The sequence below is a fragment of the Temnothorax nylanderi genome, unplaced genomic scaffold (genome assembly GCF_030848795.1).
Source record: "Temnothorax nylanderi isolate EJ_2023f unplaced genomic scaffold, tnyl_v1.0 TNYL_tig0002_pilon, whole genome shotgun sequence".
NCBI classification, from domain to species: Eukaryota; Metazoa; Arthropoda; class Insecta; order Hymenoptera; family Formicidae; genus Temnothorax; species Temnothorax nylanderi.
The window spans coordinates 2218361-2243851 of NW_027249064.1; the positions used below are offsets into that span (position 1 = coordinate 2218361).

The following is a 25491-nucleotide window of genomic DNA, read 5'->3' on the forward strand; positions in this document are numbered from 1 at the left end:
GAGTTCTTGAAAACAACCTATAGAGATAATTTACAACTCATTATGGGGTTACGCTAACAAGACGTCGGAAAAAAAGGAAGGGCGCGTGCGTCCACTGGGGGAACGCGTTTACATGAAATTACAGGCACATTTTGTGCCCGAGATGCGTCCGTAAAGTCGCGTCGAAAGGACCGCTCGTGCAATCCCCTTGAAGAGGAGCGCACAAGTATGCGCGCGATTAATTCATCAGGTTATGGGGAACCCTCGTCGTAGGGCTCACTCCGGAGGAGATCCTGCAAGCATCTACCGAAAACGAGTTCACGCTGCGAATCGCCGACAGACGACCGAGCCGCGGTCCGAAAATTGCTGGACATTCGCTTTCTCGAGTGGAGAACAGTCGGCGAAACATTATGGGCACGCAAGCGTCGAAATCCGCAAAAAAGAAATCTTTCCATTTCGATCGGGGTGAAACTGGCTGCTGCCCGAAGTTTAAGCTTCGTTTACAGGTGCGTCACGCTATCCGCCGCGCGATCACGCTATCACTGCTATCTGACTTCTCGACGAAACTGAATCGTCGTCTTGTTTATTGGCCCTGACGCCCGTGACGAGCACATTTTATTACCGCGTGTAATACTTAAGGGAAGAAGCATCGCTGGGGTAGCAAGAATCGTGAGAAGAATCGCGGACCGGTTAGCCTTCTTCGAATTCCTGTCCTTTTCCTTTTGGGTGTGTGTGTTTTTAAGATCTCTCATTACATTCCTATAATCGTTACAAATTACTCAATGATTCATCAAACACACGCAGTACTTTTCATCATTCCCTTAAATTTTATTTTCGTATGTACTGTCTATTCACTCGTAGATATATTTCGCCCATAGAATATTTATTTAAAATGCATTCTAAGTTCTCAACACTTTGTAAAACATCATCTTAGAATATAGGAAGTTCACGTTTAGGTGAATTTTCGTTGACTGTGATCGCGAAATATGTATGCATGCAGTGGCGCATTTCTTCGAAATAGATCAAATCATTGACCGGCGTAAAGTTTTCGCGAGTTTAGAGTCACGACTTGGTTCGCTGAATACGAGCAAGTACGAGTTGGTAGCTGTCGTTGCTTTGCGGGACCATGGACGTGACTTTATACAATGCGGGGCTTGGCTTATGCTGATGATAGAACGTGAGAATGCTCCGCCACAGACGAGTTCCGTCATTTCCCGATAGATGTAATATGCGATCGCATTTCTTCATTCTTTGACAGCAGCGTATTAAAACTTTATGTCTATTAAAGTTTTTACAGATTAATTCTTAATAAAATTAATACGCCCAAACACTCTAATATTCTTCCTTAATTGACTATTAATGATGACGAATAGTAGTAACATGTAACGATTAATAAAAAGCATAATAAATATATGAAATTCTAAGATAAAGTCACGAACATAGTTGCTCGAATCTAAATCAAAACTTTTATTCTTCCCATATCAAATTGCAATTATGGTTGCGTCACATACTGATCAAGTGGCGTAACAAAATTGTTAGTAAGTTCCGGTGCCCTTTGGCAATGGCGAGAAATTAAAGGGCCAACCGTTAATTGATTATTACAGTTATTTAATCGAGTTACTATCTCATGCATATAAATCAGGATGTAAATCAAGGACTATGTAACGCAGTCAATCTAGCATCTGCGGATAAAATTGCGGCTGTGGACGCGGTAGCGCGATAGTTAGATTCTAGATCGCTCGTATAAGCTTCGTGTTGCCTTGACTTTACGACGACGGCACCGACAGAGCCGACGGCGATCGTCTTGCTACCATTGCAACGACGACGACGACGACGACGACAACAACAACAACGACGACGCGCATTGCTCTCGGCAATGATTTGTAACGCCGCGCGGCCGAGGTTTCTCGTTTTCTAATACCGTCCCGAGAAACGGAACGATAAATTAACGCCGATACAGCGCACGATAAACCGAGAACTCGATCGCCGAGCGAGAATGAATTGCAGGCGCGTGTTCTTCGCGGAAAACGAAGAAGGATGGGATGCAGGTGTAAATGCCAATAAGCATAACGAGAGCACGAATATTCGTCTGTAAATCTTTCGCGCCGTGATATCTCAGGGCTGAAGCAGAAGCTAGCAATCTCCGTTTTTAATATCGTGAAAAAAAGTAACCGCGATGAAGACATAGAGAATCTAACCATTCTTCCCGCGTGACAAATTAAAAGGCCGAAAGATTTATCGATAAAATTGAAAACTGATATAATTTTCCAACTAAACAAAATATAATTAACAATTGATAATGACGCTTACTTAATAATTCTTTATATTTAGAAATTACAACCGGCTTTTTTTAGTTCGAACGATGTTTCATAAAATTAAGAGGAGAAAAACGAACGAACCATCGATTAAATCACTATTTTTTCCACCGCTAAGTCCACCACGGTGGTCATTGAAAGAACATCGTTCGTCCTCGGCGATGCATGACCACCGAGGCCGGACCACCAAGGTACTTTTCTTCGAGCTCGTTGAAATCGATTTGAAGCGTTTGCTAGCAATTGTTACGGACCTCGTGCCAATATCGTGGGAGAACTAATTCGTGCCATGCTATGGCATCTTTTCATTGCCAATATCCGTGGTTCCGTTCGGCAAGACTGAAGCTGATAAACTTAACCGATTGTCACGGATCGAGCTTGCGCTACGTCCGTGACAATCACAATCCCCTAGGTTAGACTTCTTTATAGCATTCTCGCGAGTTTCTTTTCACGATTTCGATCGCTACGTGTATTCAGAAAGAAAAAATAGAATAGCTATACGTAATCAGTTTAAAAGCATAAACGATAATAATATTAAATCGTTAAAATCAACTTAAAAATGATATTTAATAAAACTATTTATATTTTACAAAATAGTTAATTATGCGTTTACAAGCACAGGGTATATATTCACAATATAAGTGGGTTATATAAAAATAATAAATATTAGCTATAAACAGAATAGTCTCGCTAGAACGAGGCTGATTTGTTCCGGCCAATGTGATCGGTACCGGTCAACCGAACCGATATTCACAGGCTGCAGTCGACTGTGTCCGTGACAATCACGATTTCCAGGCTTCCTAGCAGCTCCTTCCGCGATATCCAGAAGAGATTCCTCCTTCGCTCGTGAGCCCCACGTTAATTGGGGAGTCTAAGAACCACCTTGGCTTCCAAGAACGCCTGACTCGGACACGAATCGTGAGCGGAACGTGCAGGAGTCTGATACTCCCGGTACAAAGAGTACGATACAGTCGTGATAGCGCAACACGAATACGGGATATGATACAAGAAAGATTCGCCATGTAACTTAATGATTCACGCAAGTATACTTCTCTCTTTATCTTTCCGCTGTTCTGCTCGCAGAACATCAATCGCATGTTCTGCTGCGATAAAACAAAAATATACTACAATAAGAGAAATACACTATGTAATAAGAATGAATTCGGCCGGCAATTAAAATTATTCACCATGAGTTTCTAAAACATTGTGCGAAGTCTTTATGCAAAATCATACCTGGCATACCATCCGCGCGAGGTAACGAAAAAATCACACGAAGCAGCTGTGAAATCTAAAATTATGCAAATTGTAGCCCGTAACCGAGAATTTGGACGGTTCTGTGTGTGCTCCAGATTAACATTAATTTAATTTCTTACTCGCGGCTATGGGAGCAACCGCATCCATTGCGCGTGGTCTTTCGCGGAGGATGCCTTTCTTTTTACGCGAAGACTAATGATTAAGAGAGCACGGATGGGTTGTGAATCTTGAATCTTGAGCTTCCTTTATGTTCATTTTATAAGTCTCGTTTCGCGTGCGCTCACATGATTCTCCGTTCACAAAATCTTCGCTCGGCTTTCTTTAATCTACTTCAAATTTCGACGATTTTGTAAGGCAGATTCTCGTAATATCTCGTAATAATAAATCTCACACGTATAATTTAATACAAGCACGGCAGGCAAGATTAATTTCCATCCGTGTAATTTCATTTCGTCGATTTTCGATAAGAACAACGACAGAGAAAAGTCAAGGTGCACCTACGCAGCTCGCAACGTGAGAAACTAATCGGTATGGCTCGTTACGGGCGTCAATCGATTAATTAAAGTACTGTCTATTCAAGTGAACGGGTGTGGGAAGAAGGAAGTGAAACTTGCAGATTACGAATTCACAACCAGCAGTGTAGCGGAAAAGCATCGAGCAATTATAATGCAAATAAGTTGTTTGTTGTAATTAATATACTTTCGTTTATATGCAATTATTCGCCGGTTGTTAAAGTTACAAATAAATTAGGGTCATTGAGTTCTCATTTGTATGATAAACTTTACAAAATAATACTAAACGCAACGCGTTCCTCGAAAAATCAAAGATCGAAATTTCTTGTTCATTGGCCGAAGGGAGTAGCGTTGATGATTGCTTTTGTGCATCGACAACTTTACGAGTCATCGCAAATATTGAGGACGCGAAAAAATACGCTTGCGAGGAACTGTAAGAAATATTGATAAAGCAATACCTTGAGAGAAAGTAACGAATTACATCCTGCGCGGAGGTTAAATGAACTTGTCATGATTTCCATATACATTCGTAACCGCCAGCTGCACCGTGTACGTTGCCGACTACGTGAGACGAGCGTACATCGCATCCGCGCGATGCGTCGAATTCAACGCGCCGTCTCGAACGGCAGCCAATTTTACGTCTGTCGAACAAGTTTCTCTCATGGAGCGTATTATCGGTTGCAATTTACCATTATCGAAAAATGATTCGGATACATGAATGTTGCATGAATTTGACACAGGGCTCGTTTTTCTGCGTCAACGGGGCCCCTTCGCGTAGTCCACCCGATGGTCCGCCTTGCATTCTCACAAAACTAATTGTGAACACGTGAATTTCTTTTTAACAAGCACAAACTTCAACACTTTTTCAAGTTTATAATGTACAGAAAGAAAATAACAAATAAATGAAAGATAGCGATAGTAATGTACGTCTAATAAGCAACAAGTCTAATAAGAAATAAGAATAATATTAATGCTTTACGATTTTCGTTTCAAGAAAACATATTATGTTCAGCCCCGACTACGCCTAAGTGTCGACACCTTTTACTGCTATTAGAACGACCTTGCACATAAAGTGAGAAGCAAAACGGACGCACGTCTGAACGTCTGAACGTACTGAAATTCGACTAAAACTCAACGCGGACTTCATGTTACGTAATTCACCGTAAAACGTCAATTTGCAGAGTTTTGCCCGCGTGCGAAAGTTGAATCGTCCGCAGAAAGACGCCGCAAACCGCGGAATGTGCAACGCGTGCGCGCGTGGAATCTCATTAACGCGGCCCTCACGAGTGGCGGCGAGCGCGAGCGAGAGCGAGGCGCGTAAAAGTGCAATGTACACCGACACGCACGATACGCGTGGCGTGACAGTGCACGTTCGCGGCGTGACCCCGTGCATGCACCTGCCTGACCCCCAGTCCGTACCACGTGCACACAACCGACACGGAGGTGCAACGCCGGAGGAGCGAGTGTGTGCAATATGTGTTGCCCACGCGCCTCTACGCAACGCTTATGCAATTCTCGGAACCATCCTCGCGCGGGTATGTAAAGGACGTTGTTCTGTGGCTTCGAGTAAAGCGGCCGTAAATGAAACACGTGAAGTCACCTTTCGAGTTACTTGCGCCTCGGGAATGTCACTTGGTTGCCTCACAGATACATTCGCGCCAGAGCTAATAAAAATAGTGAGCATGTACGTAAAAAATTCTTTAGTTCTATTCTAAATTGTCACCTTTTTTTCTCTTAATAATGCTGCGAAGATTAAAAGATTTATTCTTGACAAGTTCAGCTTATAGAATATAGCTCACAAAACTTAAAATAGTAAAATAAAATTTAACTGACGTCCATTTGTCTTATTAGTTAATAAATACACCGTTATGCATATATAAATAATAAATAAATATAAGATAGATGTCAGTAATTAGTATGAAAATTAGTTGATGAGAATATACATTTGCCGATGCAAGAAGCACGGTGTTCGGTAGCGAATGGCTGGAAATAAATTGCCCCTATGCGTGTACACGCTTAACACACACAATGAAATGAGCTGTTCATTCATCAGTTCGACGTTGCGCTACTCAAGTTACATCGCCATCTTAATATTTCCGCATTTTTTCTGTAAACTGATACTGTGTATAAACATAAACCTGCAATGTGTTTCTCTTTCTTGCACTTGTAAAACTTCAATACATGATTTCAATACATGAAGCTACGTGCAACTATCGTGACAAATGAGTTTTGAAAATTTACTTACAAAACTTCGCAATATTCTAAGAAGAATATTTCAGTTTTAGAAAAAGCACTTCATTTTTGCATTGTCAGATAGAAATAATTTTTTATGTTTCAATTTTTATGTTTTATTTAATAAACATAATATTAATTCTCAAGAAATGATAAAAATTCAAAACTGTTGCTAGTATAATGAAACGTAGCGTTTTATGATAATTAAAATTTTACGGAGCATGTTTGCCTCGCGCAGTGTAAATCTCGACCCTCTCTCACGCATCACTCTTAGTACGCTGAGTGATTATTAAATTTTCTTTTGTAATTAAAGGGAGAGGCATCCACGAATTAGGAAATCTTAATTAAAATTTTATGGGGAATAATTCTCACTTGTAGAGCTGCACGTGACATGCTTGCAAACATGCGAGTGAAGAATCCCTTTTGCTATAAAATCTCAAGGCTCTAGTAATATTATTTATGTAATATTATTTGTTACACTATTTTTAATACATTACGCTAAAAACGCTAAACAAATAGAATAATTAGCATTGTCACATGCGCGTCTTACTAATATAATGTATTTGTGCGATTTGTTTATTGAAATATGAAATATTAATAACATGATCTTTCGTCTGCTTAGTGTAACAAGAAAAATCACTCTTTTCTTCTTTAACTCTGACATTTAATTCTATCATCTAAAACATAATAAGTTTTACTATTAACGCGCGACATTACTAATAAACATGGATACATTAGCTACGACACACCATGTAACAGGACTTGTAACAGGACTTGTTGTTAAAAACATGATTCGTAAATTCGGTTCTAAGCAGATAACATTATATTAAAAGCTTACAAGGCGATAGATCTTATCTCGATTCAATAACATGTGTGACTGGAGACACACAAAAAACACGGTCAGCCGCGAGAAACTTCGAAACGCTTGAATTCCTACATAATTTCAGAATTTCTAACAACTTTTATCTGCTCATTGATGCACCCTATCAAAACATGAATCTTCTAACCATGAGACCAACCATAAGAAATCCATGAGAGATCCGTAGTACCCTAAAATATGCAACCCGACTAACACGTGAGCATTTCGCAACGCTGTTTCTTTTACATTTCGTTTCAAGTAATTATTAAAAATATATTGCTTATTAGTTTATGATAAAAATAATTTTCAATTTGTCATTAAAATTTCTATTGCATTTTCACAATTAATTCGACAAAAAAGTGACTGAAGATTATACACGAAACAATTTAGCGATTAAATATGTTTAACGCGAGTCTAAGTTATTAAGAATTGTTTTGACTATTAGTTCTCATAAAAGATATTTTATTATATTGTATTATATTTCGTTGAACTTTTCTGAGTTCAATATGTTAGAGAAAAATGTTAACAATTCTAATTATCTTTTTTCGTTTTGCCATACTTCTTTACCAATTTGTCATCTCTCTCAACCAACTAATCTCGACATTGAATGTTCATATCGACACACTATGGTGCCGTATTTTTGATTTCCAAACGTTTCACCTGTAGTGTGCCGACCTGTTGACCCTCCACGTCAACTGCATCGGGTGGGCTTGCGGACGGGATCACGAAAATAAGAGGAAGCCATGATTTATAATGGTGTAATGGGAGCACGAGATGATACGGCTGTTATTGTTGCCAGGGGGCATTATTGCGGGAAGATGACCTCGACATTGCCCTGTGCAAACCAGTAAAAGAAATCGACAATGCAAAATCGAATGAGAATACAGCCTTCTATTACTTATAAATATGTCATAAAAAGATATTACATGGAAGATATTATATAATGATATAATATATACATATATCTATACATATATATATTAAATACAAAAAAATATCTTTAGTTAACTTTCGCAATCCAATTTTTTGAACTTAATTAGAAGCTTTCGTAAATCTTGTATTTAATTATAATAGAGTAAATGTATGAAAGAAGCAACAATGGAAAAAATTTTGAATTTAATTTTTAAATTATGAATTTTTACTATGTAACAAAAAGCAGTTATGACAATTACGTACAATTATAATAATTGATTTGAAGATTCTTAACTCTCGCCTTGCTATTATTTGACCTTATCAGAACTAAGTCGGACTGTAAATGTACTACATAGTACTTCATAATGATGTTAAATATAACAATCGCAAATCGATTGACAACAATCACAGATTTTCTAATTAATCGATTGAATACATTAATGTGATCGATTACGATTACCAATTGCAGTTGAAAAATAGAATAATAATTTTCGCATCTTGCTTATATTGTGTAATGTAGCGACCCTTATGACGGACGTGAAACAGTCTGCCGTTATTACGGTAATTACGGTATATACAATTAAGCACGACCTGTATGATCATCATTATCATCGGCATTATTATCATCAACGCAGGCATCATTCGTGCCTGCATGCACCCCGAGCGAAATTGTATTTAAAGGTCGGACATAAGCTGTAATTTACAAAATAACTCACAAAATGATGTTTTCGTTGATTGAAATATTTTTGGACATGTTCATTGCTTTTAATAAATTAATCGTGGATAATAATCCTGGGGTTAATTTAGCTTGAGCCCTGCCTGCTTGCGAATGTAACGAGCATCATCGAGAATCAATTTCAAGATAAGCAATTCCTGCCCCTTAATTTTCTCTAAAATATTATTGTGTACTATGATCTTTTTTTATTTAGCATCGTTTAAATGGACCTTTTTCTGAGTGAGTTATCTTTTTCTCTTCGTCATTAGAGTAAATTCATAATTTGCGAATATTATTTCGTTTTCGTGCTCTTAAATACATCTGGTCGCATTCAACGGGACCGCCACGAATTTGTTTTGCGCCCGACGAGCCAATTAGGAGTTCTGTAGAGATATACTACTGAAGGCTAATTAGGGGGCCTGCCAGGATATATACCTATCAACGTGAAATATGCCCGACTATTAGTAAGCACGATCCTGCGAGAACCTGATGCACCGACATTATGCGACGCTGCCCGATTCACGGAAGTCAAGCGCGATTCAATTCGATTATAATGATCGGTTTCGTACAAAATGGATGAGATCTGACTCATGCTATTATTGCTCGTTATGAGACTTATGAGCAATACTGACAGAACCAGTTCGGTCAACAGCATTCGGACATACGCTTTCATCTGCGAAAATTATCGAAATTTCCAGAGATGCTCTTTTGTATTTTATTACATAAAAAATGTTAATTCCCTTTTTTTATTTCGCCGAGAAGTTTTAAGAAGGTTTAAGAAGTTTTTTCTTGCCAATATATCGAGGCGAAGCAGGAGGTAATTGGAGTCGATATTTTTGAAATAACATTATTGACCATTGAAGACAGCTGCGCCCTCGAGAAGCGGGCAGCGATGCATGAAACGTCGAAAGGTTCGCGGAGACCCATAAGTTTGCAATTTTCATTTTTCTTTCGTTACAATCTGTGATCCGGAGTTTTCTTTCGAGATCAGTGCCTCGCGACGACCCGCGTTCCCTTTCCGCTATATTGAGCAATGTTCCGCCTCGAGACAGCCACTCCAATCGCCATTCAACTATTTCATAAATAACCATTATTGTCCCGCTTACTATGGCGACCGGCTCTCCAGAAGAGTAAAGTTCGATGATCATATTTTCCGGCTGGATTTTACCAATCAAAAAATATGTCCTGTTTGCTTGTCACATGTCATACCTGCTTCATTCCAAATTTCAGTCTATCTATCCTGAAGTAACGTAACGAATCATCCCTATAAAGAATCGAAACGTAAAAGATTCCAGCTGAAGGACGATTGGATATAGAGGAGGGAATATTATTTTCACGGTTTATTCACACTTTCACTTCTTATTAATGGTAGGGTGAAGCCCATTAAGTTTGTAAGATCTTTATGATACTATCTATATCGTCAATATCTTACATGTAGATGTTTTATTTCCATTGTATTATTGACCGGCGAATTAAATAGGCGGATGCCAAAGCAATCGATGGAAATCACGCAATTGCAATGAGGAAATAACCTTTGCACGTACTTCGCCCGCACATATTTCTAAAGACGTAAATCTACGTGCGAGCCTGAATGCAAAAAGCAAAAACTATTCGAATAAGAAAGACGCAAAACTATGAAAGCGTATACGGCTATCGTTCGCTCCAAGTCATCAGCCGTGACATAAATGCTAGAAGTTTTAAACTAAATTTCTGCTGCTAATTAATTCATTATTTCATCGCAAACATGTCATCTATTATAGTTTATATTTTACATTAATATAAAATATAATAGATAGTAAATTACGATTAAATATACTAAAAGGATCTTGCTCAATCAAAGTCCAAGTGAATCGGAGCAAGTCAAAGTGAAACGCAGCATCCGCTCGAAGGGCATTCGCGTGCCCATTCGTCTATAGGTGCCGTGGAATGCCGTATCAATCCCCCAGCCCCGATTATTTTCGAGCTTACGAGAAAATTACACATTCCTCCCACCCCGTTGCGAAGACACGCACGCCAGGATGCTCTCTCTCTTTCCCTCTCACGGTCGTTGGTGGACGGCCACGATAGAGTACGTGATCACCGGCAGCCTCCATGGCAGCAGACATTGCCCAAGGGTCGGAGGTCGTCCCGCCTCGGCTTACCGGGCAAGCTGCAAGTAATTGCAGCCGACTGCAATCCCGGGAAACCGCATCCTGCTCTCTCGACTCTCGGCAGACGAAAAATTCGACGGCTCCGCGTGAATGGGCGCGATGTAGGTACATGCACACGATACGCCGATTGCTTCGCGGCGAGATGAGAAAGTCGGGTGGGATCCTCCGGCAGCCGCCGCTGGAAACAGGTCTAAAAGCGGATTATCGTGTTCCACGTTATGCGGATTATATAAGGCGCGCGCATTCGATTTGCGAATGTATGTTAAGAAGCGAGGCGATTATGCGAGTTACGCTCCGCTGCCATTATAAGTGCTCAGTTGCTTTATCGTGACCATAATGCGCGGTGTTCGATCAGTACAAACTTTGAAGGTGCAAGAATTTTTTTTCATCAAAATCTCATACTTTTAATTATTTCTAAACATAAAATATATATGAAGTGAATGTATTATGTGTTGTGATATAACTATTGATGTATATTTTTTCCATTTTAATGTAGAAAGTTCAAGGGTCAATAAACGAGCAATTGAGAGATGTTAAAAATTCAAAAATAAAAATAATTTAATAACTTAATAATGGTTTAACATCTCTCGATCGCTCGTTTATTGGCCCTTAAACTTTCTACATTGTTTTGAGACACACGAGTTTGAGTCTTTTACAATTTATTTTCCATTTTATACATTGCTAACTGTTATATACTTAGCTTGTTGCATTTAATAAAGTTATTACTATTATTATTACTATTATTCTCTTATCATCATCATTTTTATTATCATGGTATAACGAATATTATGTATTCAAGATCGACACCGGACTTCCTCAGTTTAAGTATACTACATTGTTAAAAAGGTAGACAATCTGGGCCTTCGATACTTATCCTCTAAAAATTGATTGGATAATGAAAAATAATGTATGTAAAACCTCGTTCTCCGCACAAGAGAATCATCCGGGGATAAAGGCACCGGCCAAGATATCAGACTCACGAATATCCGTCGCTAAGTACGAGCCTATCAGCGATTCATCGTGCTCGAGAAATTGAAACACGCATAATTTCCAATAACTACCGGCGGCGCGAACTCGTCACAATGAGATGCCCGCTAAATAACGAGCTCTCGATAAACCCGTTCGACTGAGCGGCCGTTGTAATCAAGTAATTCGCGCGATGCGAAGAATCGCTCGGAGGAACGGCGAGCCGCGCTCGCTACGAATATACGAATCCCCCCGATGCGGCTTAATCGACCCCCTAATGATATCTCCCCTCCCGCACCGGGCTCCGATATCCGGTGTATATTCTTGGCCTAAGTAATAATAATTATCGATCATTTCCGTGCCGACGGCTTCAGTCTGAGGAGGTCAGAAGTTAATACAAAACCAACGTCAATTCAACCACGCCGCCACGCCGCGCCGCGCCTCCTTAATGGCGATTTCCGATAAAGCGATGAAGCGACGTGCATCGTCCGCATATATCATCCATTATATTGTTATCGCTGAATATCGCATGATACATCTTCAAACCTATCTCAACAAAGTTAGTTTTTGAAGCGACGATGCATTAAAACGTAAAAATTGAAAACGTTTCGAAACATCATGTCGGATGACTCATCGAAGAAAATGTTTCCAAAATATCCTTTGAATATCGACGTACTTACTAAGCTGTTTTCGATCCTAGAGTTAGTTCCAGAGGATCTTGGATTTCACGCATCGCTTCTTTGATGTGTCAGAAAAGTCGACGACGACAATAGAAATATCTGCGAACGATGTCGCGCATTGTGGACGTTCAGGGGCTCGAACTTCAAGAATACGCCAAAATCTGATTTTAGAAACGCGTGATGACACTCGCATAATACTTTATTAACGACCGGACATCTGTCGCGTTAGTCGGCGAAAATAAGCGACATAATGCCTTTTACCAGTGGTGTCAGAATTAAAGCAGATGTATATCCGCAAAAATTAGAGATTTATCAAAGAAAACTCTCTAATGTCATTTTAGAAGTATGAAAAGTAGTATTTTAACTGCGATACTGGCTAAGATTTTATTATAAAATATAATTTAAAAATATTTTATATGTTAATATCCTCGATACAATATTCAAGAATATTGTTGCGCACAATTAAATCTTAATTGATCCAGTGAAATAATACATTTCTTACATGGACCAGGCTTTCATCGAACTGAACTTAAAGCGAAATTTGTTTTCTGCGATATACACCATCCATCATGCAGCTTATCAGAATTTAAATAAGTCGCGCGCGAGAAACTCGTATAATTTGTATTCCAATTAAGAATCATCCTATATAGTTGGCAATCTTTAATCGTGATGATGCTCGTCTCGTATTCGAAAAGGCCCTTCTCGAACGAATAATAATTAAGCGGCGACGCTCAATTTCGCGAGCGGTAAATTCAACAACGCTCGCTCCGCAGCGAGCGCGAGAAAAGCAGTTATTTTTACAACCGACGACACCGATAACCGCCACGCGTTATAACGCGTGCGAAGATTGGTCAATCGCGATTGATATGCAAATCGCTCGCATCATTAGCACTCTGAATGTGCGTCGTCAAAGAGAGAGGCACCAAGGAGGTGTGACCATTACAGGAAGAAGATTTCAAAGGGTGCCATGTGCATTCAGCGACGGCGATGACGACGACGAAGAGGAGGAGGAGGAGGCCGGCACAACCGGTGGTCATCCGTCATTAAGATGAAAAATTATGCTCTCCTACGATTGTCCCCGTCGTCCACCGTCTCTTGCATGGATCGAAACGGTTGCATCTGCGCCATGGTCAGCTGCGGGTCAGACCAATTAGACTCTCTCGTGAGAAAGTGCCCGGGAAGGAGTGAGCGAAATGGAACTCCCTTCAGTACGACGCGACGGATGTATAAATAACTCGTGACTGTAAATTCCAAGTACTGGGATTGGATTGGGGCCTGGCATACTTTCGCAATTTCGATTTATATGCCAATTCAAGAGACGTAGATGATGCAAGCATTATTCCTTTTTCCGTTAAATGTTATTCTCTGAAGTATATTGCGTACATTGGACTCAAAGGAACAAAACAGACAGTTTCAAACGATCCTCGTTTAATCTTTGAAGCTGTCAATTCTTTCACGGCATGATGTATGAGGCTCTACTCTCACTAAAGCACTACTTTGAAAAACATCTAATTACAAAGTGTCATCTGGTGATGCGACTGGTTCCGACGTGGCCGCGTGAACGAACAAGACGTTGGGCAATTTACGTAACTTTCATCAGAACAGATAAGATGGGAGTGGCAGGAAATAATCCTCGGCGAAGTTACCATCGCGAGAGCCGGCCATTATCGCGAGCGCTCCGAGTGCTCGTTCTAGATCGCGCGATTCCAGGCGGCTAGAGCGTAATTATCGCTCCGCTCGTGCACGGTATGCCACCGCACGGCTTCATCCCGGATCCGGCGAGATAGCCGGCGCGCAGCGGGAATAATGAACGCACTTCTGGTATTTAGCGTGAGGGATGGCGCACGTCAACTTGATAAATAAACTCGGTTTTCAACCGTATTTTATCGCGCGGCGAAGGCGGAGGGCGTTCGCGGAGGCGAAAACACAGATGGCCGCGACTACGCGCGTTATTCGTGCCGTACCGGCACCTGAGCGAAAGCTCCCGCGGGAATAATTAGAAACATTCGTTTCCACGATGCGAAAAACGTAGGTGCTTTCCGTCCGCGCCACTGGCGAAAAAGAACGGGTATAATCCGGTGACCTAATGTTCAAGCGGAGAAACTCAGAACTGGATATTAACCCTTGGCATCGCGCGATACTTACGATCAATACGGAATATATTATATCTGAAGGCACTCTTGAAAATATTATTATATAATTACTAAGATAAGATTATATTATTATTTGATTATTGCATTATTATTAAAAAGTATACAAAGTCTTTTAGCTAGGTAATCATTGAGACGCATGATATATGTAAGAGGATTCTTCGGAAACCGCCGTAAAGTCAAAATGTTTGCTACCCGACCACTTGATTATGCTAATCCTGCATGTTTTAAGCTCCATGGCCAAACGGTCGACCTACTTCGTGACGGACCGCCGCGGCCGCTTTCCCCACGGGTATCCTGACAGGATAATGGAGCATCCTGCGAGTATCGGATTACGTCGAAAGAAATTACGGAAAACAAATCGATACGAGCTGGTAGTCGTTCTTTCATCGCGCTCGCAGTTGTGGAAATAAATTGCCGCAACGTGACGTATCCTTTGCTATTTCATGATGTTATTACTGCCTTCGTATCAAGATATCGCATTTATGTCGCGCTTGGAAAATTCTGCGAACTTTTCTCACCGACCAGCAGCAACCCGCCGCAAATAAGACGCGCGTAAAAATCACTACGAATTTCATTGCGGGCAGGGATCGTGAAAGGAAGTATAAAAAAAAAGGGAAGAGTCTCGTCCGAACAAATCAGATCAAAAAAGCGGCCATCCGGGAGAAAGCCGAACAATGGGCAAAAGCCATTGAACTACTCGGTTGAATAGACGCTTACGGAATAGATCAATAAACCACTCGATATCTCTTAGCGCTCCTAGATGCGAGATCAGCCGAAGGAGAAAAAAAATTTAGCAGAGTTGACCGGATGTGAATAATCCTCGACGAGTCCGCAATACGAAGATGTGAGGGAAAGACGAGCTCCGCTAGAACGTCACTGAAAAAAACGGATGACACACATTTGCAGGATCATAGGGGAGAGAAAGAGAGAATATGTTATACACCGTTCTCGAGACTTGAAGAACGTCTAATCCTGTTTTGAAAACTCGGTCTCGCATGACCGTGACAAACTCGACACCTTAAGATAGTTTATGACGATCCCTTGATCTCCTCGGCCTGCGCACCGCTATTATCTTACAGCCTGTCCGGATCTTACCACCGCCAAAAACGAGGAACGATCCTTTATCGCGTCTCGGGAAGTCTCCCTCCATCAATATTAATCTCTCCTCTCTTTTTCGACCATTAATTGGGTCGCTATCTGTTGAAGGTAATCAAGCTCGTCGAGCTGGGATGTTGAGTAAATATCCACGGTGTTTTGCGCTTTTTGCCGAACACTGTATATAAATCCCGCAAGATTTAAGAATACTGTTTCCCACGTTCTTAAATTCGGAATGTTCTTAATAGCCCTTTAAAAGCACTAATGTAGGATATATTTCTTGTGAATTTTAATGTTCTTAAATAAATAAAGATAATCCATGGGATAAATGCAAAAGATAAAGAACGAAATAAGAATTTGACTGACGGTGCTACATTATCATATGTGAACGAAACGATGGGTGGCAACCACTGACCCGTTCTCGAAAGGCGGGCATTGTGTCGGGCATCGTATTTGTAAATTTTGGCCGCGCGGTTATATCCCTCGATTTGCAAGGCGCCGTGGAGAAAATTGAATCCGGCTTGAAAGGAGAAACAAACGAGTGGAAGAGCCGGGCAGTTGATTTAATATGGCCGTCCGTCAAGGCGCGTACGCGTCACGCTCGATTCACGTGTAAGAGACGGACGCTTTCTTCCCTCTCCGAAATCTGTCTAGTCGCGTGGCACGACGCGGGCGTTACCCGCCGTGCCTTTCAAAGATCCTATCGCTGTTCGCTGACGTTCCTTCGCTCGGTTTGCTAAGCTGAACTAACCACCTCGACGGAAAAGAAATTTCGCGAGGCCGACTACGTCGGTTGAATGAGAATTGGATTAATTACGGCATGACCGCAATGCGAAATATATTCCCCACTGGAGACCACCTCTCATAAAATTGCCGTATAACCTTGGAAAATTATTAAGGTACTTATTGTACTTATTGGTTTAATTATTATGGTACTTATTGTCTACGATGAAGATGATGATAACGTGTTTGTTCATAATTTCTTCGTTCTCCATGATTGGATATGATAAAGTCAAAGTTGACAACTAAGAGAAAAAGAAGAAAAGTCGAGAGAGACAGAGAGAAAGAAAAAGAAAGAAACAGTGAGAACGAGAGAGAGAGAGAGAGAGAGAGAGGCGGGGCCGGGGAGTTAAGAATTCACTTTCGTAATCAAAGAGATAAGAAGCATGTTAAAAATTTTGTATATAAAAAGTGTACGTATTTTTTTCTAGGCTTTTAATTAATTATTAAAAGTGTATTTATATCGTTGCAAAAAACATAAAATTAATTTAAATAAAGATTTTTCTGTACAAAGTCATTTGAAAGTTTGAAAGTCATGTTGTTATGTATATATTATACCGTTAAATTTTTCTTAATGTGTTATTATTAAAGAGCAATAGCGTTGCAAATGTTGTTTTGTGTAATGATATAGAAAAAAAGCTAAATGGCGCGTAGCGCGCGCTTGTAGTGTTCTAGTATAAAAAAAACGCAAATCAGGATGCGTCCGTGCGATTCGACGAGAAACTGCAGCCCAGGCAACGTTCACGTTGTAGGCGCGTGGCGAGGCATTGGGAGGAACGCTAAGTAAATAACAACGGCATAAACGACATTTTTAAGTACGCAAATTTGGAGTTTGTACATTGCATCATCAACATTTTATTGCGCTTACAAAACTCCTCTTATGAGGAAACTTGTATTTTATTTGATGCATAATTATTAGTATTTATTATTTAGTATAGTATAATTTGGCTTTCTCACAGAGGAAGTTTTATGAGCGCAATAAAATGTTGACGAAGCAATGTGCAAATTTCTAATTTGCAGACTTGTTTATTTTTATATTTTGACAGAAATTTTACGGGCTCCATCCTGTTCCGGGTGCCGTTCCATTGAACTTTACGACCCGGGGGCAGGTCTTTAATCAATTTTTTTACTCAATATTAAAAAAAAAGAATCTCTTCACCGATTATCGCCGAATTCAATACTTCAATTCAATACTAACCTTTCTTTAATGACACTTTATCGATTAAAAAAAATAAATGAGAAGTCAGGGCAGTAGGGTCAGACGCCGATCCTGGGGCGTAAATTCAATAGAATTTATTAATCCTCTTCACAATCCAAACAGTATTCGATACGTTTCGGCTCAGTTTTGAGCCATCTTTAGCCGTTACAATAAATAAAGCGTTATCACTTCCATATGGCGAGTTTAATGATTCAACAGTCAGAAACACAGACTAAAAGATCCATATCTGTAAATATGTTGGAATGAAGTTACGATATTGAAATAGAATCTTGTGAAACTCACCAATCGGTCTGAGAGCCAGGAAATACAGAGTCATATACAAATTAAATAATAAGCAACGAGACTAAACGATCCCGTCGGCACAGCAATCAACAATGATGTGAGGAAATCGCAGAGGGGAAACAAGTCGAACGTCAAAACACCGGCGCGAAATATACATAGTGAGTCAAACAAGTAAAGCAAATTAATAGATATTGGAAGCACCAATAGCCGAGCAGAATTCTAACAACGTCACAATATTTCGTGTACCAATAGTGAGAATACAATTTGTCAACAACAGTGTTCATAGGCACAAGATTAAAAAAAAGTCAGTCCGAAATTTCCAAATTTGGAAGTTAGAGCAACCACGGATATTTCTCACTAAATTTCAAATTTTATTAGAAAAGAATCCTTTTATTGATTATCGCTAAATTCAATATCAACTTTTATTTAATAATACTTTATTAATTTAAAAAAGTACATTTCTTTTTATTAAATGGATTTTCTCCCAATGCTATTGTTACAGCAAATGCTGCTGCAAATACACCACACAATGCTAGGCTCGGTTGCTTTGTAACTTCTTCAAATATTACATGGGTGTCTAGAACATGTGTCTAATATGTGCCATACTGCAAGCCTTCAGCTTTTTCATAAAACTCGTTTCGCTGCATTTGCTCCAGTCTACGAGCTGTGCGAGCCTCCTTGGTCGTGCTGCTTGGGCGCCTCTCCCCTCTCGTAACTCGCTGCGCATCGTAATTATCAGCAAACATTTTGCACTGCTGGCCGATATTGATTTCTAATAACGGCATCGTTAATAAAATGGCAGTGTAGCCTTCATTAAAGATGCCAGTAGCCAAATATGCAGCGATTTGAACAATTTTAAAGCCCGAATTGAGGTGTATGGGAGCGATACGCCACACAGTCGAATTGAAGGATTCGTTGGAATTTTGTGTGCGTCCGCCTAAACACCTAGTCAAAAGATCTTCATTGCTGCCGAGTAATCCGGACAAAAGAACCGAGGGACAGAGCGCGCGGCCCGCTCCAGCCGAGCGCTCGTATACCTGCGCGACTCTGACTCACCATGTGTTCTATAACTTTTAAAATACTTCGAATTGGGCTCTGAAACTTTGGGAATATATTCTTGAATTGTTTAACTATTGATTAAGCAAAAAAATTCGAAAATCTTGACCCTATAAACGAGGTTCCCCCCTTAAATACACGTTTTAGTTTTATTTGCGCACCACGTTCTGCGCCCGACTCGCATTCGCCGTTAAATCTTTGACACTTTCACGAGTCTAATTATGTAGTGTATGTGTGGCGTAGGGGGAAGTGGGGCACATTGATACATGGGGGCACATTGATACAGTCATCATATCTCTGCATGAGAAACATCTTAAGATGTTTCTCACTGCCATAAAAATTAAAGCAAATCCTCCTCTAAAATACTCAATATTAAATCCCGAAAAAGATGTTTCTCATGCAGAGATATGATGACTGTATCAATGTGCCCCCATGTATCAATGTGCCTCACTTCCCCCTATGTATGTGTAAGTAGCCACATACGTAGCTAGCGCTAGTGTACTGTAAATCATTGTAAGTCACACGAATAAAGGCAGTAGCTCGTTAGTCGTCAAGGAGTAAACACGTATCCGAACCCTGTCCTTGCCGTTCCTATACGTATACATATAAAGTAAATTATATTATTGAATTTATTAAATAACATTTATATTTAATAATTTTCAACTGCTTTGCATAATTATGTGTTGTGAAAGTCTACAATTGTAAAATAATAATAAACAATCGCGGATGTGTGTGTGTGCCCGGAGGGCGAGGGGGTCTTCCCCCCCTCCCGCCAGAGAGGGGGGCCACTGGGGAAAGTGGGTAGTCCCGCGATCCCAGTGATAGATTTCCAAACGTAAAAAAAAAGGTATAATATAACAATTAAATATGAAAGTTAATAGATCGAAAAAGTAAAAGAATTAGTATTCAGTTGCTATTATCATTTACCTGTTTAGAATATCGCAAATAAAACTATTCTAAAATACTGTAGTTTGTTCGGGGGAGGGGGGCATATTTTTAAAAAGCATAAAACACACTCGGACGGATATGTATATTTAAATACGTTATAGTTACTTACAATTAGGTATTACCGTAATCGCACACACATAATATACAATATTATGTAGGGGAGACCGGGGCGAAGTCGTCACCGGGGCGGAGTCGTCACTACAATTATCTGAAAATCTGTATATTGTGTGAACTCGCCATTAATATTGTAAACGCTACTTATGATGCCCATGTGACCAACGGAATTTAGTGAGATTATATGCCATGTTGTGATTTTTATTAAGGCAATTGTGTTTTCAAAGGTCAAAAGTGAAATTTTAAATATTTTAAATATTATTTTCTCTCCGAATCTCTAGATACGGTTTTATAGTCAATTGCGCGCCGACCAAAATAGTCAGACTTACGACACACCTGTGAAGTAATAAAATCCTGTCTCTTTTCGCTATAAATTCTTTACAGTCATTTTGATGCTTTAAACAAGGTTAAATCGAATCAATTTCATTAGAGGGGAGAAAGCGGATATTTTACTACTACGGTGTCCAGTCTTTCTGGCTGTTGCCAGAACCCCCGCGTCCCACTACTCCCCCCGATGAAGCAACCGAACCTCCTTAAGCAATAGTGTGAAATATCCTTGAAGAACGATTTAGGCGGTACGCATTCGGCTCTCGTTATGTTAATCGTATACCAAACACGAAAATTTGTCGGCCTAACTGGCAATAATTTTAATATCAATCACAACACATGTTGTGATTGATATTAAAATTATTGCCAGTTAGGCCGACAAATTTTCGTGTTTGATTAATTTATTACTGGCGAAGAATTATCGTATTGATTAATCGTATACGTTAGGCGTTAGGTCGTAAAAATGCTGGTAATAAAAATATTTGTCTGAAGAAGTTTTGCCCTTTCCCTCTTCAACGCATTTCTATGACGTATTCAACTATGAATTAGGCAAGCAATCGGTTATCGTATATAGGTAAAGCCGGTGGCGAAGTCCGCTTGAGTCAGTTACTTAAAGTAAACGTGAAGGAAAAGACAATACATCATGCTGATCACTCTCATATTCATCGTTACAGTGATAGTGCTATTCTGGATATATGCCAGGTGAGTAAAAGTGATTAGATAATATTTAATAGTTACTTAAAATTAGATTTCTCATTTAGATTAGATAATAATTATTTATAATAAAATGTAAAAGTTAGATTAAATAATAATTATTACTCAGATTTTATCGTGCAGATATCTACTTTTAATATTACTAATAATCTTTGAGCCTCAAACTGAAGCTGATTAAAATTGTGTTCAAAATTAAAATAAGAACTGCTTTATATGCATAATATTGGTCTATCATTCAGTTACAAAGTGAACTACTGGAAGAGACGCGGCGTCGAGTTTCTTACTCCCAACCTGATCTTCGGCAACTTCAAGGATGCCGTGCTCTTCCGTTCCGCACCGGGATGGCACATCGGTGACCTGCACAAGATGGCCCGTCCGGACGCGCCCTTCGTCGGTTTCTACATCTTCCACAAGCCGTGCCTGCTGCTACGCGATCCAGATGTCATTAAGCACTTCATGATCCGCGACTTTGACAATTTCTCCGATCGCCGCATTTTGATTGGAGCCGGCGAAGTGGCGATCGGAGAAATTGTCAAAGTCGCGGATCATGAAGTGCTTAATGACATCTAGATAGCGTAGCAGCAGGCACGGCTTGTGGAAGATGTATACATCTTCGCCGGCTCCAATCAAAATGCGGCGATCGGAGAAATTGTCAAAGTCGCGGATCATGAAGTGCTTAATGACATCTGGATCGCGTAGCAGCAGGCACGGCTTGTGGAAGATGTAGAAACCGACGAAGGGCGCGTCCGAACGGGCCATCTTGTGCAGGTCACCGATGTGCCATCCCGGTGCGGAACGGAAGAACACGGCATCCTTGAAGTTGCCGAAGATCAGGTTGGAAGTAAGAAACTCGACGCCGCGCCTCTTTCAGTACACGGAGAGAATTTTTTGTTATATTTTACCCTTAGTAGTTCACTTTGTAACTGAATGATAGACCAATATTATGCATATAAAGCAGTTCTTATTTTAATTTTAAACACAATTTTAATTAGCTTCAGTTTGAGGCTCAAAGATTATTAGTAATATTAAAAGTAGATATCTGCACGATAAAATCTGAGTAATAATTATTATTTAATCTAACTTTTACATTTTATTATAAATAATTATTATCTAATCTAAATGAGAAATCTAAATTTAAGTAACTATTAAATATTATCTAATCACTTTTACTCAGTATCGGCATGAAGAATCTGTTCGATCTGAAGAACCCGGCCTGGAAATATCTGCGAACCAAGATCACCTCTACCCTGACGAGGGGCAAGTTAAAGCAGATATTGCCGTTGATGCTGGAGACCGCAGAGCCCATGATGAAATATATAAAAGATCAATCAGCGAATCACGACAGCGTGAAGGTGTTGGACGCCCAACATCTCAACTACAAGTACACGACCGACCTGATCGCTTCAATCGCGCTCGGCACCAAGATAGATTCCTTCTACTATCCGAACGAGTTCTCGGTCGCAGGTACTTGTTTTCGACTTAACGTATTACGTATTTCATAAATTAGCAGAAGTGAACCAAGTCAAGTAAGTAGTAAAGCTAATAAAATTATTGAAAAAAAAACAATTTACTATAAATTTCAACTTTTTGAATTATAAATCGCTTGGTTCGTTTTTGTCTTTTGAAATCTACGAGGCAAAATCATCGATCTACATTTAAACAGATCGAAGATTTTAAATGTTGATGATTCATATATAACTCGGAAATAATTCTGCAGTTCAGCCGTTCTTTTATAGATTCAAGAGGATGGTTGCCCTCGTAACAGTGTTCTTCATGCCCGAACTGGTGGAAGTGATCGGTACAAGGATGCTTTTCAACTCTGCCTTCGTGAGAAAAATCTTCTGGACGGCGATGGAGAACCGCGAGAGGACCGGCGAGAAACGAGGCGATTTCATCGATTCGCTGATCCAAATAAAAAACGGCGAGCAGAGTCCCGTTTACAGTTAGTGTGACTCTTTGCATTTTGACACTGTGAATATTACTCTCGCGATTTTAATTGGCCAAGAAAATTCATGATTTTGTTTCGACTAAACTAACTGAATTATTGACATAAAATTAGAAATTAGGTACCTATGTAATTCCATTATCGTATTTATTATTATCATATTACTAATTTTCAACATTTTCTTACAATATCTATCAATTCTCCTCTAAAAACACTTGTGATTGTTTTTGATGTTTAAATGTTCGCTATTATAATGATTGATCACTGTAATCTATATATATGTTTCGGTGTAGGGGTTTTGGATGGGCGTTGATGTCAGTCAGTCAGGACATTTATATATATAAAACCAAACCCCCCTAAACCGAAACATGAAATTCGGAGAGTATATTCCTTCCATGACGTAAGCACTCACTAAGAAGGGATTTTTAGAAATTCGACCTCTTAGGAGTGAAAAGGGGTAAAATGTGTTTTCACTGATTCTTCAATATCTCTTAGGCCCGATGAGATATCGACTTGGTTCTTTTATTTAAAGTAGTTACATACTGTAGCGAAGCACATCAGGTATCAAGCTAGTCTCATATAAATTGTTTGCAGGAATGAAACTGGGTAAATTGCACGCAAAAGTCGTTCTAGCTTTGTTGCTGAGAGATTACGAGATTTGGCAGACCAAAGAGCACACGAGCTCTCTAGACCCACGTTCGACCTTCACGGCTGCGGGAAATGGAATTAATCTGCACTTCAAGAAGATATGATAATGCACATCAAATATTATTCTTCATTGGGCCGATGTCATTATTGCCGGTCACAACTAATAAGAATCGAAATAACGATGAATTTCGCAATCTGGTTTTACACAAAGACGGACTTCGTTTAAGTTTACATTTGAAACTTTGGTGTCAAGCGTTGCGTAGGTATTATATATGGTAAAAAAGCTGTGGAACGATACCGAAACTGTCGTTAAGGAGTTAGAGAATCCCCGTGCTGGTATTAAAAAAGTAATACATTCTACTCATAAAACATTTTTTAAAATTCAAATAGAGGTCCCCGGGCTAAAAATTTGAAAAATAAAGTTCCCAGTGCTTCAGTAATTCTTCATTTTTCAAGTCAAGTGCTAAACCTATACCAGAAACACAAAAAATTCATTGCGCTATACCTGATATCAATAGAAATATGAATGTAAAAATATTCTCTCAATCTAATGATGTCAAATCACATAAAATAATTTAATAAAATACAAGACAGAAAAAAATAAAAAAAATAAATAGTATAAACGTTGTTATATAATATGGCATAATTTTTAGATATATTTTTCATTTATTTTATGTTTATTTTTAATTTTAATTTTTATTTATTTATTTTATTTTTAAATAAATCTGATTGCTATTTTCACAGATAATATACGTGTTTTTTTTCATTAACTATATGATTTAATTGTTACATGCTATCCGTTAAAGTTCCCCAATTTATAATATTCCATTAAAAAAAAGTAATTCAATAATAAAAATAAGTAAAAATGCAATTACAAAATAGAAAATATTTGAATTTCCTCTTTACCTATAGATCGAAATTTCAGGATTGCTGTCTATAAATTTATCAAATTTTTTGATAGCCATCGGTAGAGTCTATCTTATTTTTAAAAAATTATTTTCGAAAAAAAAATGAAAAAAGTCCCTTAAAAAATCGAAGTTATTGAAATCCCATCTTCATCAATGGCTTAAAAATTTTGAAACTAAGTCTAGAATTTGTAAGATTTTTTTGAAAAAAATCAAAACGGTTGCATTGAGAAAAAAAACATTTTTTACTTAAATCCTAAAAAAAACAGTCATATTGTCCATTAAAAATTTTTTCGATATTTTATTCGAAAGGTACAGGAAAAAACGAAAAAAAAAAGATTACCTTATTTTTTACAATATCTTTTTTTTTCTTAAAGTTACAGGCATTTGAAATTTTAAACTGCATTTTTTTGAAAAAATGATGCTGGAGCCGTCTGTTTTACCGGCATTTGTTGCTGTGACGTAGCGTCGTATTAACTTGACAGAATTAAAAATCCTTTTCCAGAATTGCAGTACATACATTAATGATTCGGGGTAACTCCGATTTTATATAGAAAACGAGAAAAAATTACGGAAATACAGATTTCCTTATCTATTTTTATCCTAATATGGCGTCTCGAGCTGTCAGCTCGTCACAAGATGTATTTCATATAAGAGATATATCATTGGTACGAATGCGAAAACAAGTCACCCCGAATTGCACAACAATAAAAACATCGATAAACCCCTCAAAT

General features: G+C 39.1%; 1 protein-coding gene and 1 long non-coding RNA gene across 2 annotated transcripts in view; both read left to right on the top strand.

Moving 5' to 3' along the window:
- LOC139768963 (uncharacterized) overlaps positions 1 to 25491 on the top strand; it is a 510605-nt gene that overhangs the window by 419531 nt on the left and 65583 nt on the right. The window lies entirely within an intron of this gene.
- LOC139768037 (cytochrome P450 6k1-like) lies at positions 5342 to 24441 on the top strand. Its single transcript, XM_071697870.1, has 8 exons — positions 5342 to 5592; positions 21220 to 21247; positions 21499 to 21811; positions 21959 to 22093; positions 22252 to 22316; positions 22434 to 22723; positions 22977 to 23201; positions 23799 to 24441. Exons 1-8 carry the CDS (start codon positions 5532 to 5534, stop codon positions 23954 to 23956), a joined length of 1275 nt encoding a protein of 424 aa, XP_071553971.1. The 5' UTR covers positions 5342 to 5531; the 3' UTR covers positions 23957 to 24441.

Excerpts from the sequence above, each read along its gene's own strand:
- LOC139768037 (XM_071697870.1), top strand. The coding sequence starts at position 5,532 with ATGTGTTGCCCACGCGCCTCTACGCAACGCTTATGCAATTCTCGGAAC. Across the intron at positions 22,094-22,251 it reads TTGAAGTTGCCGAAGATCAG|CTTCAGTTTGAGGCTCAAAG; the intron begins GTTGGAAGTAAG and ends AATTTTAATTAG. Across the intron at positions 22,317-22,433 it reads ATCTGCACGATAAAATCTGA|TATCGGCATGAAGAATCTGT; the intron begins GTAATAATTATT and ends ACTTTTACTCAG.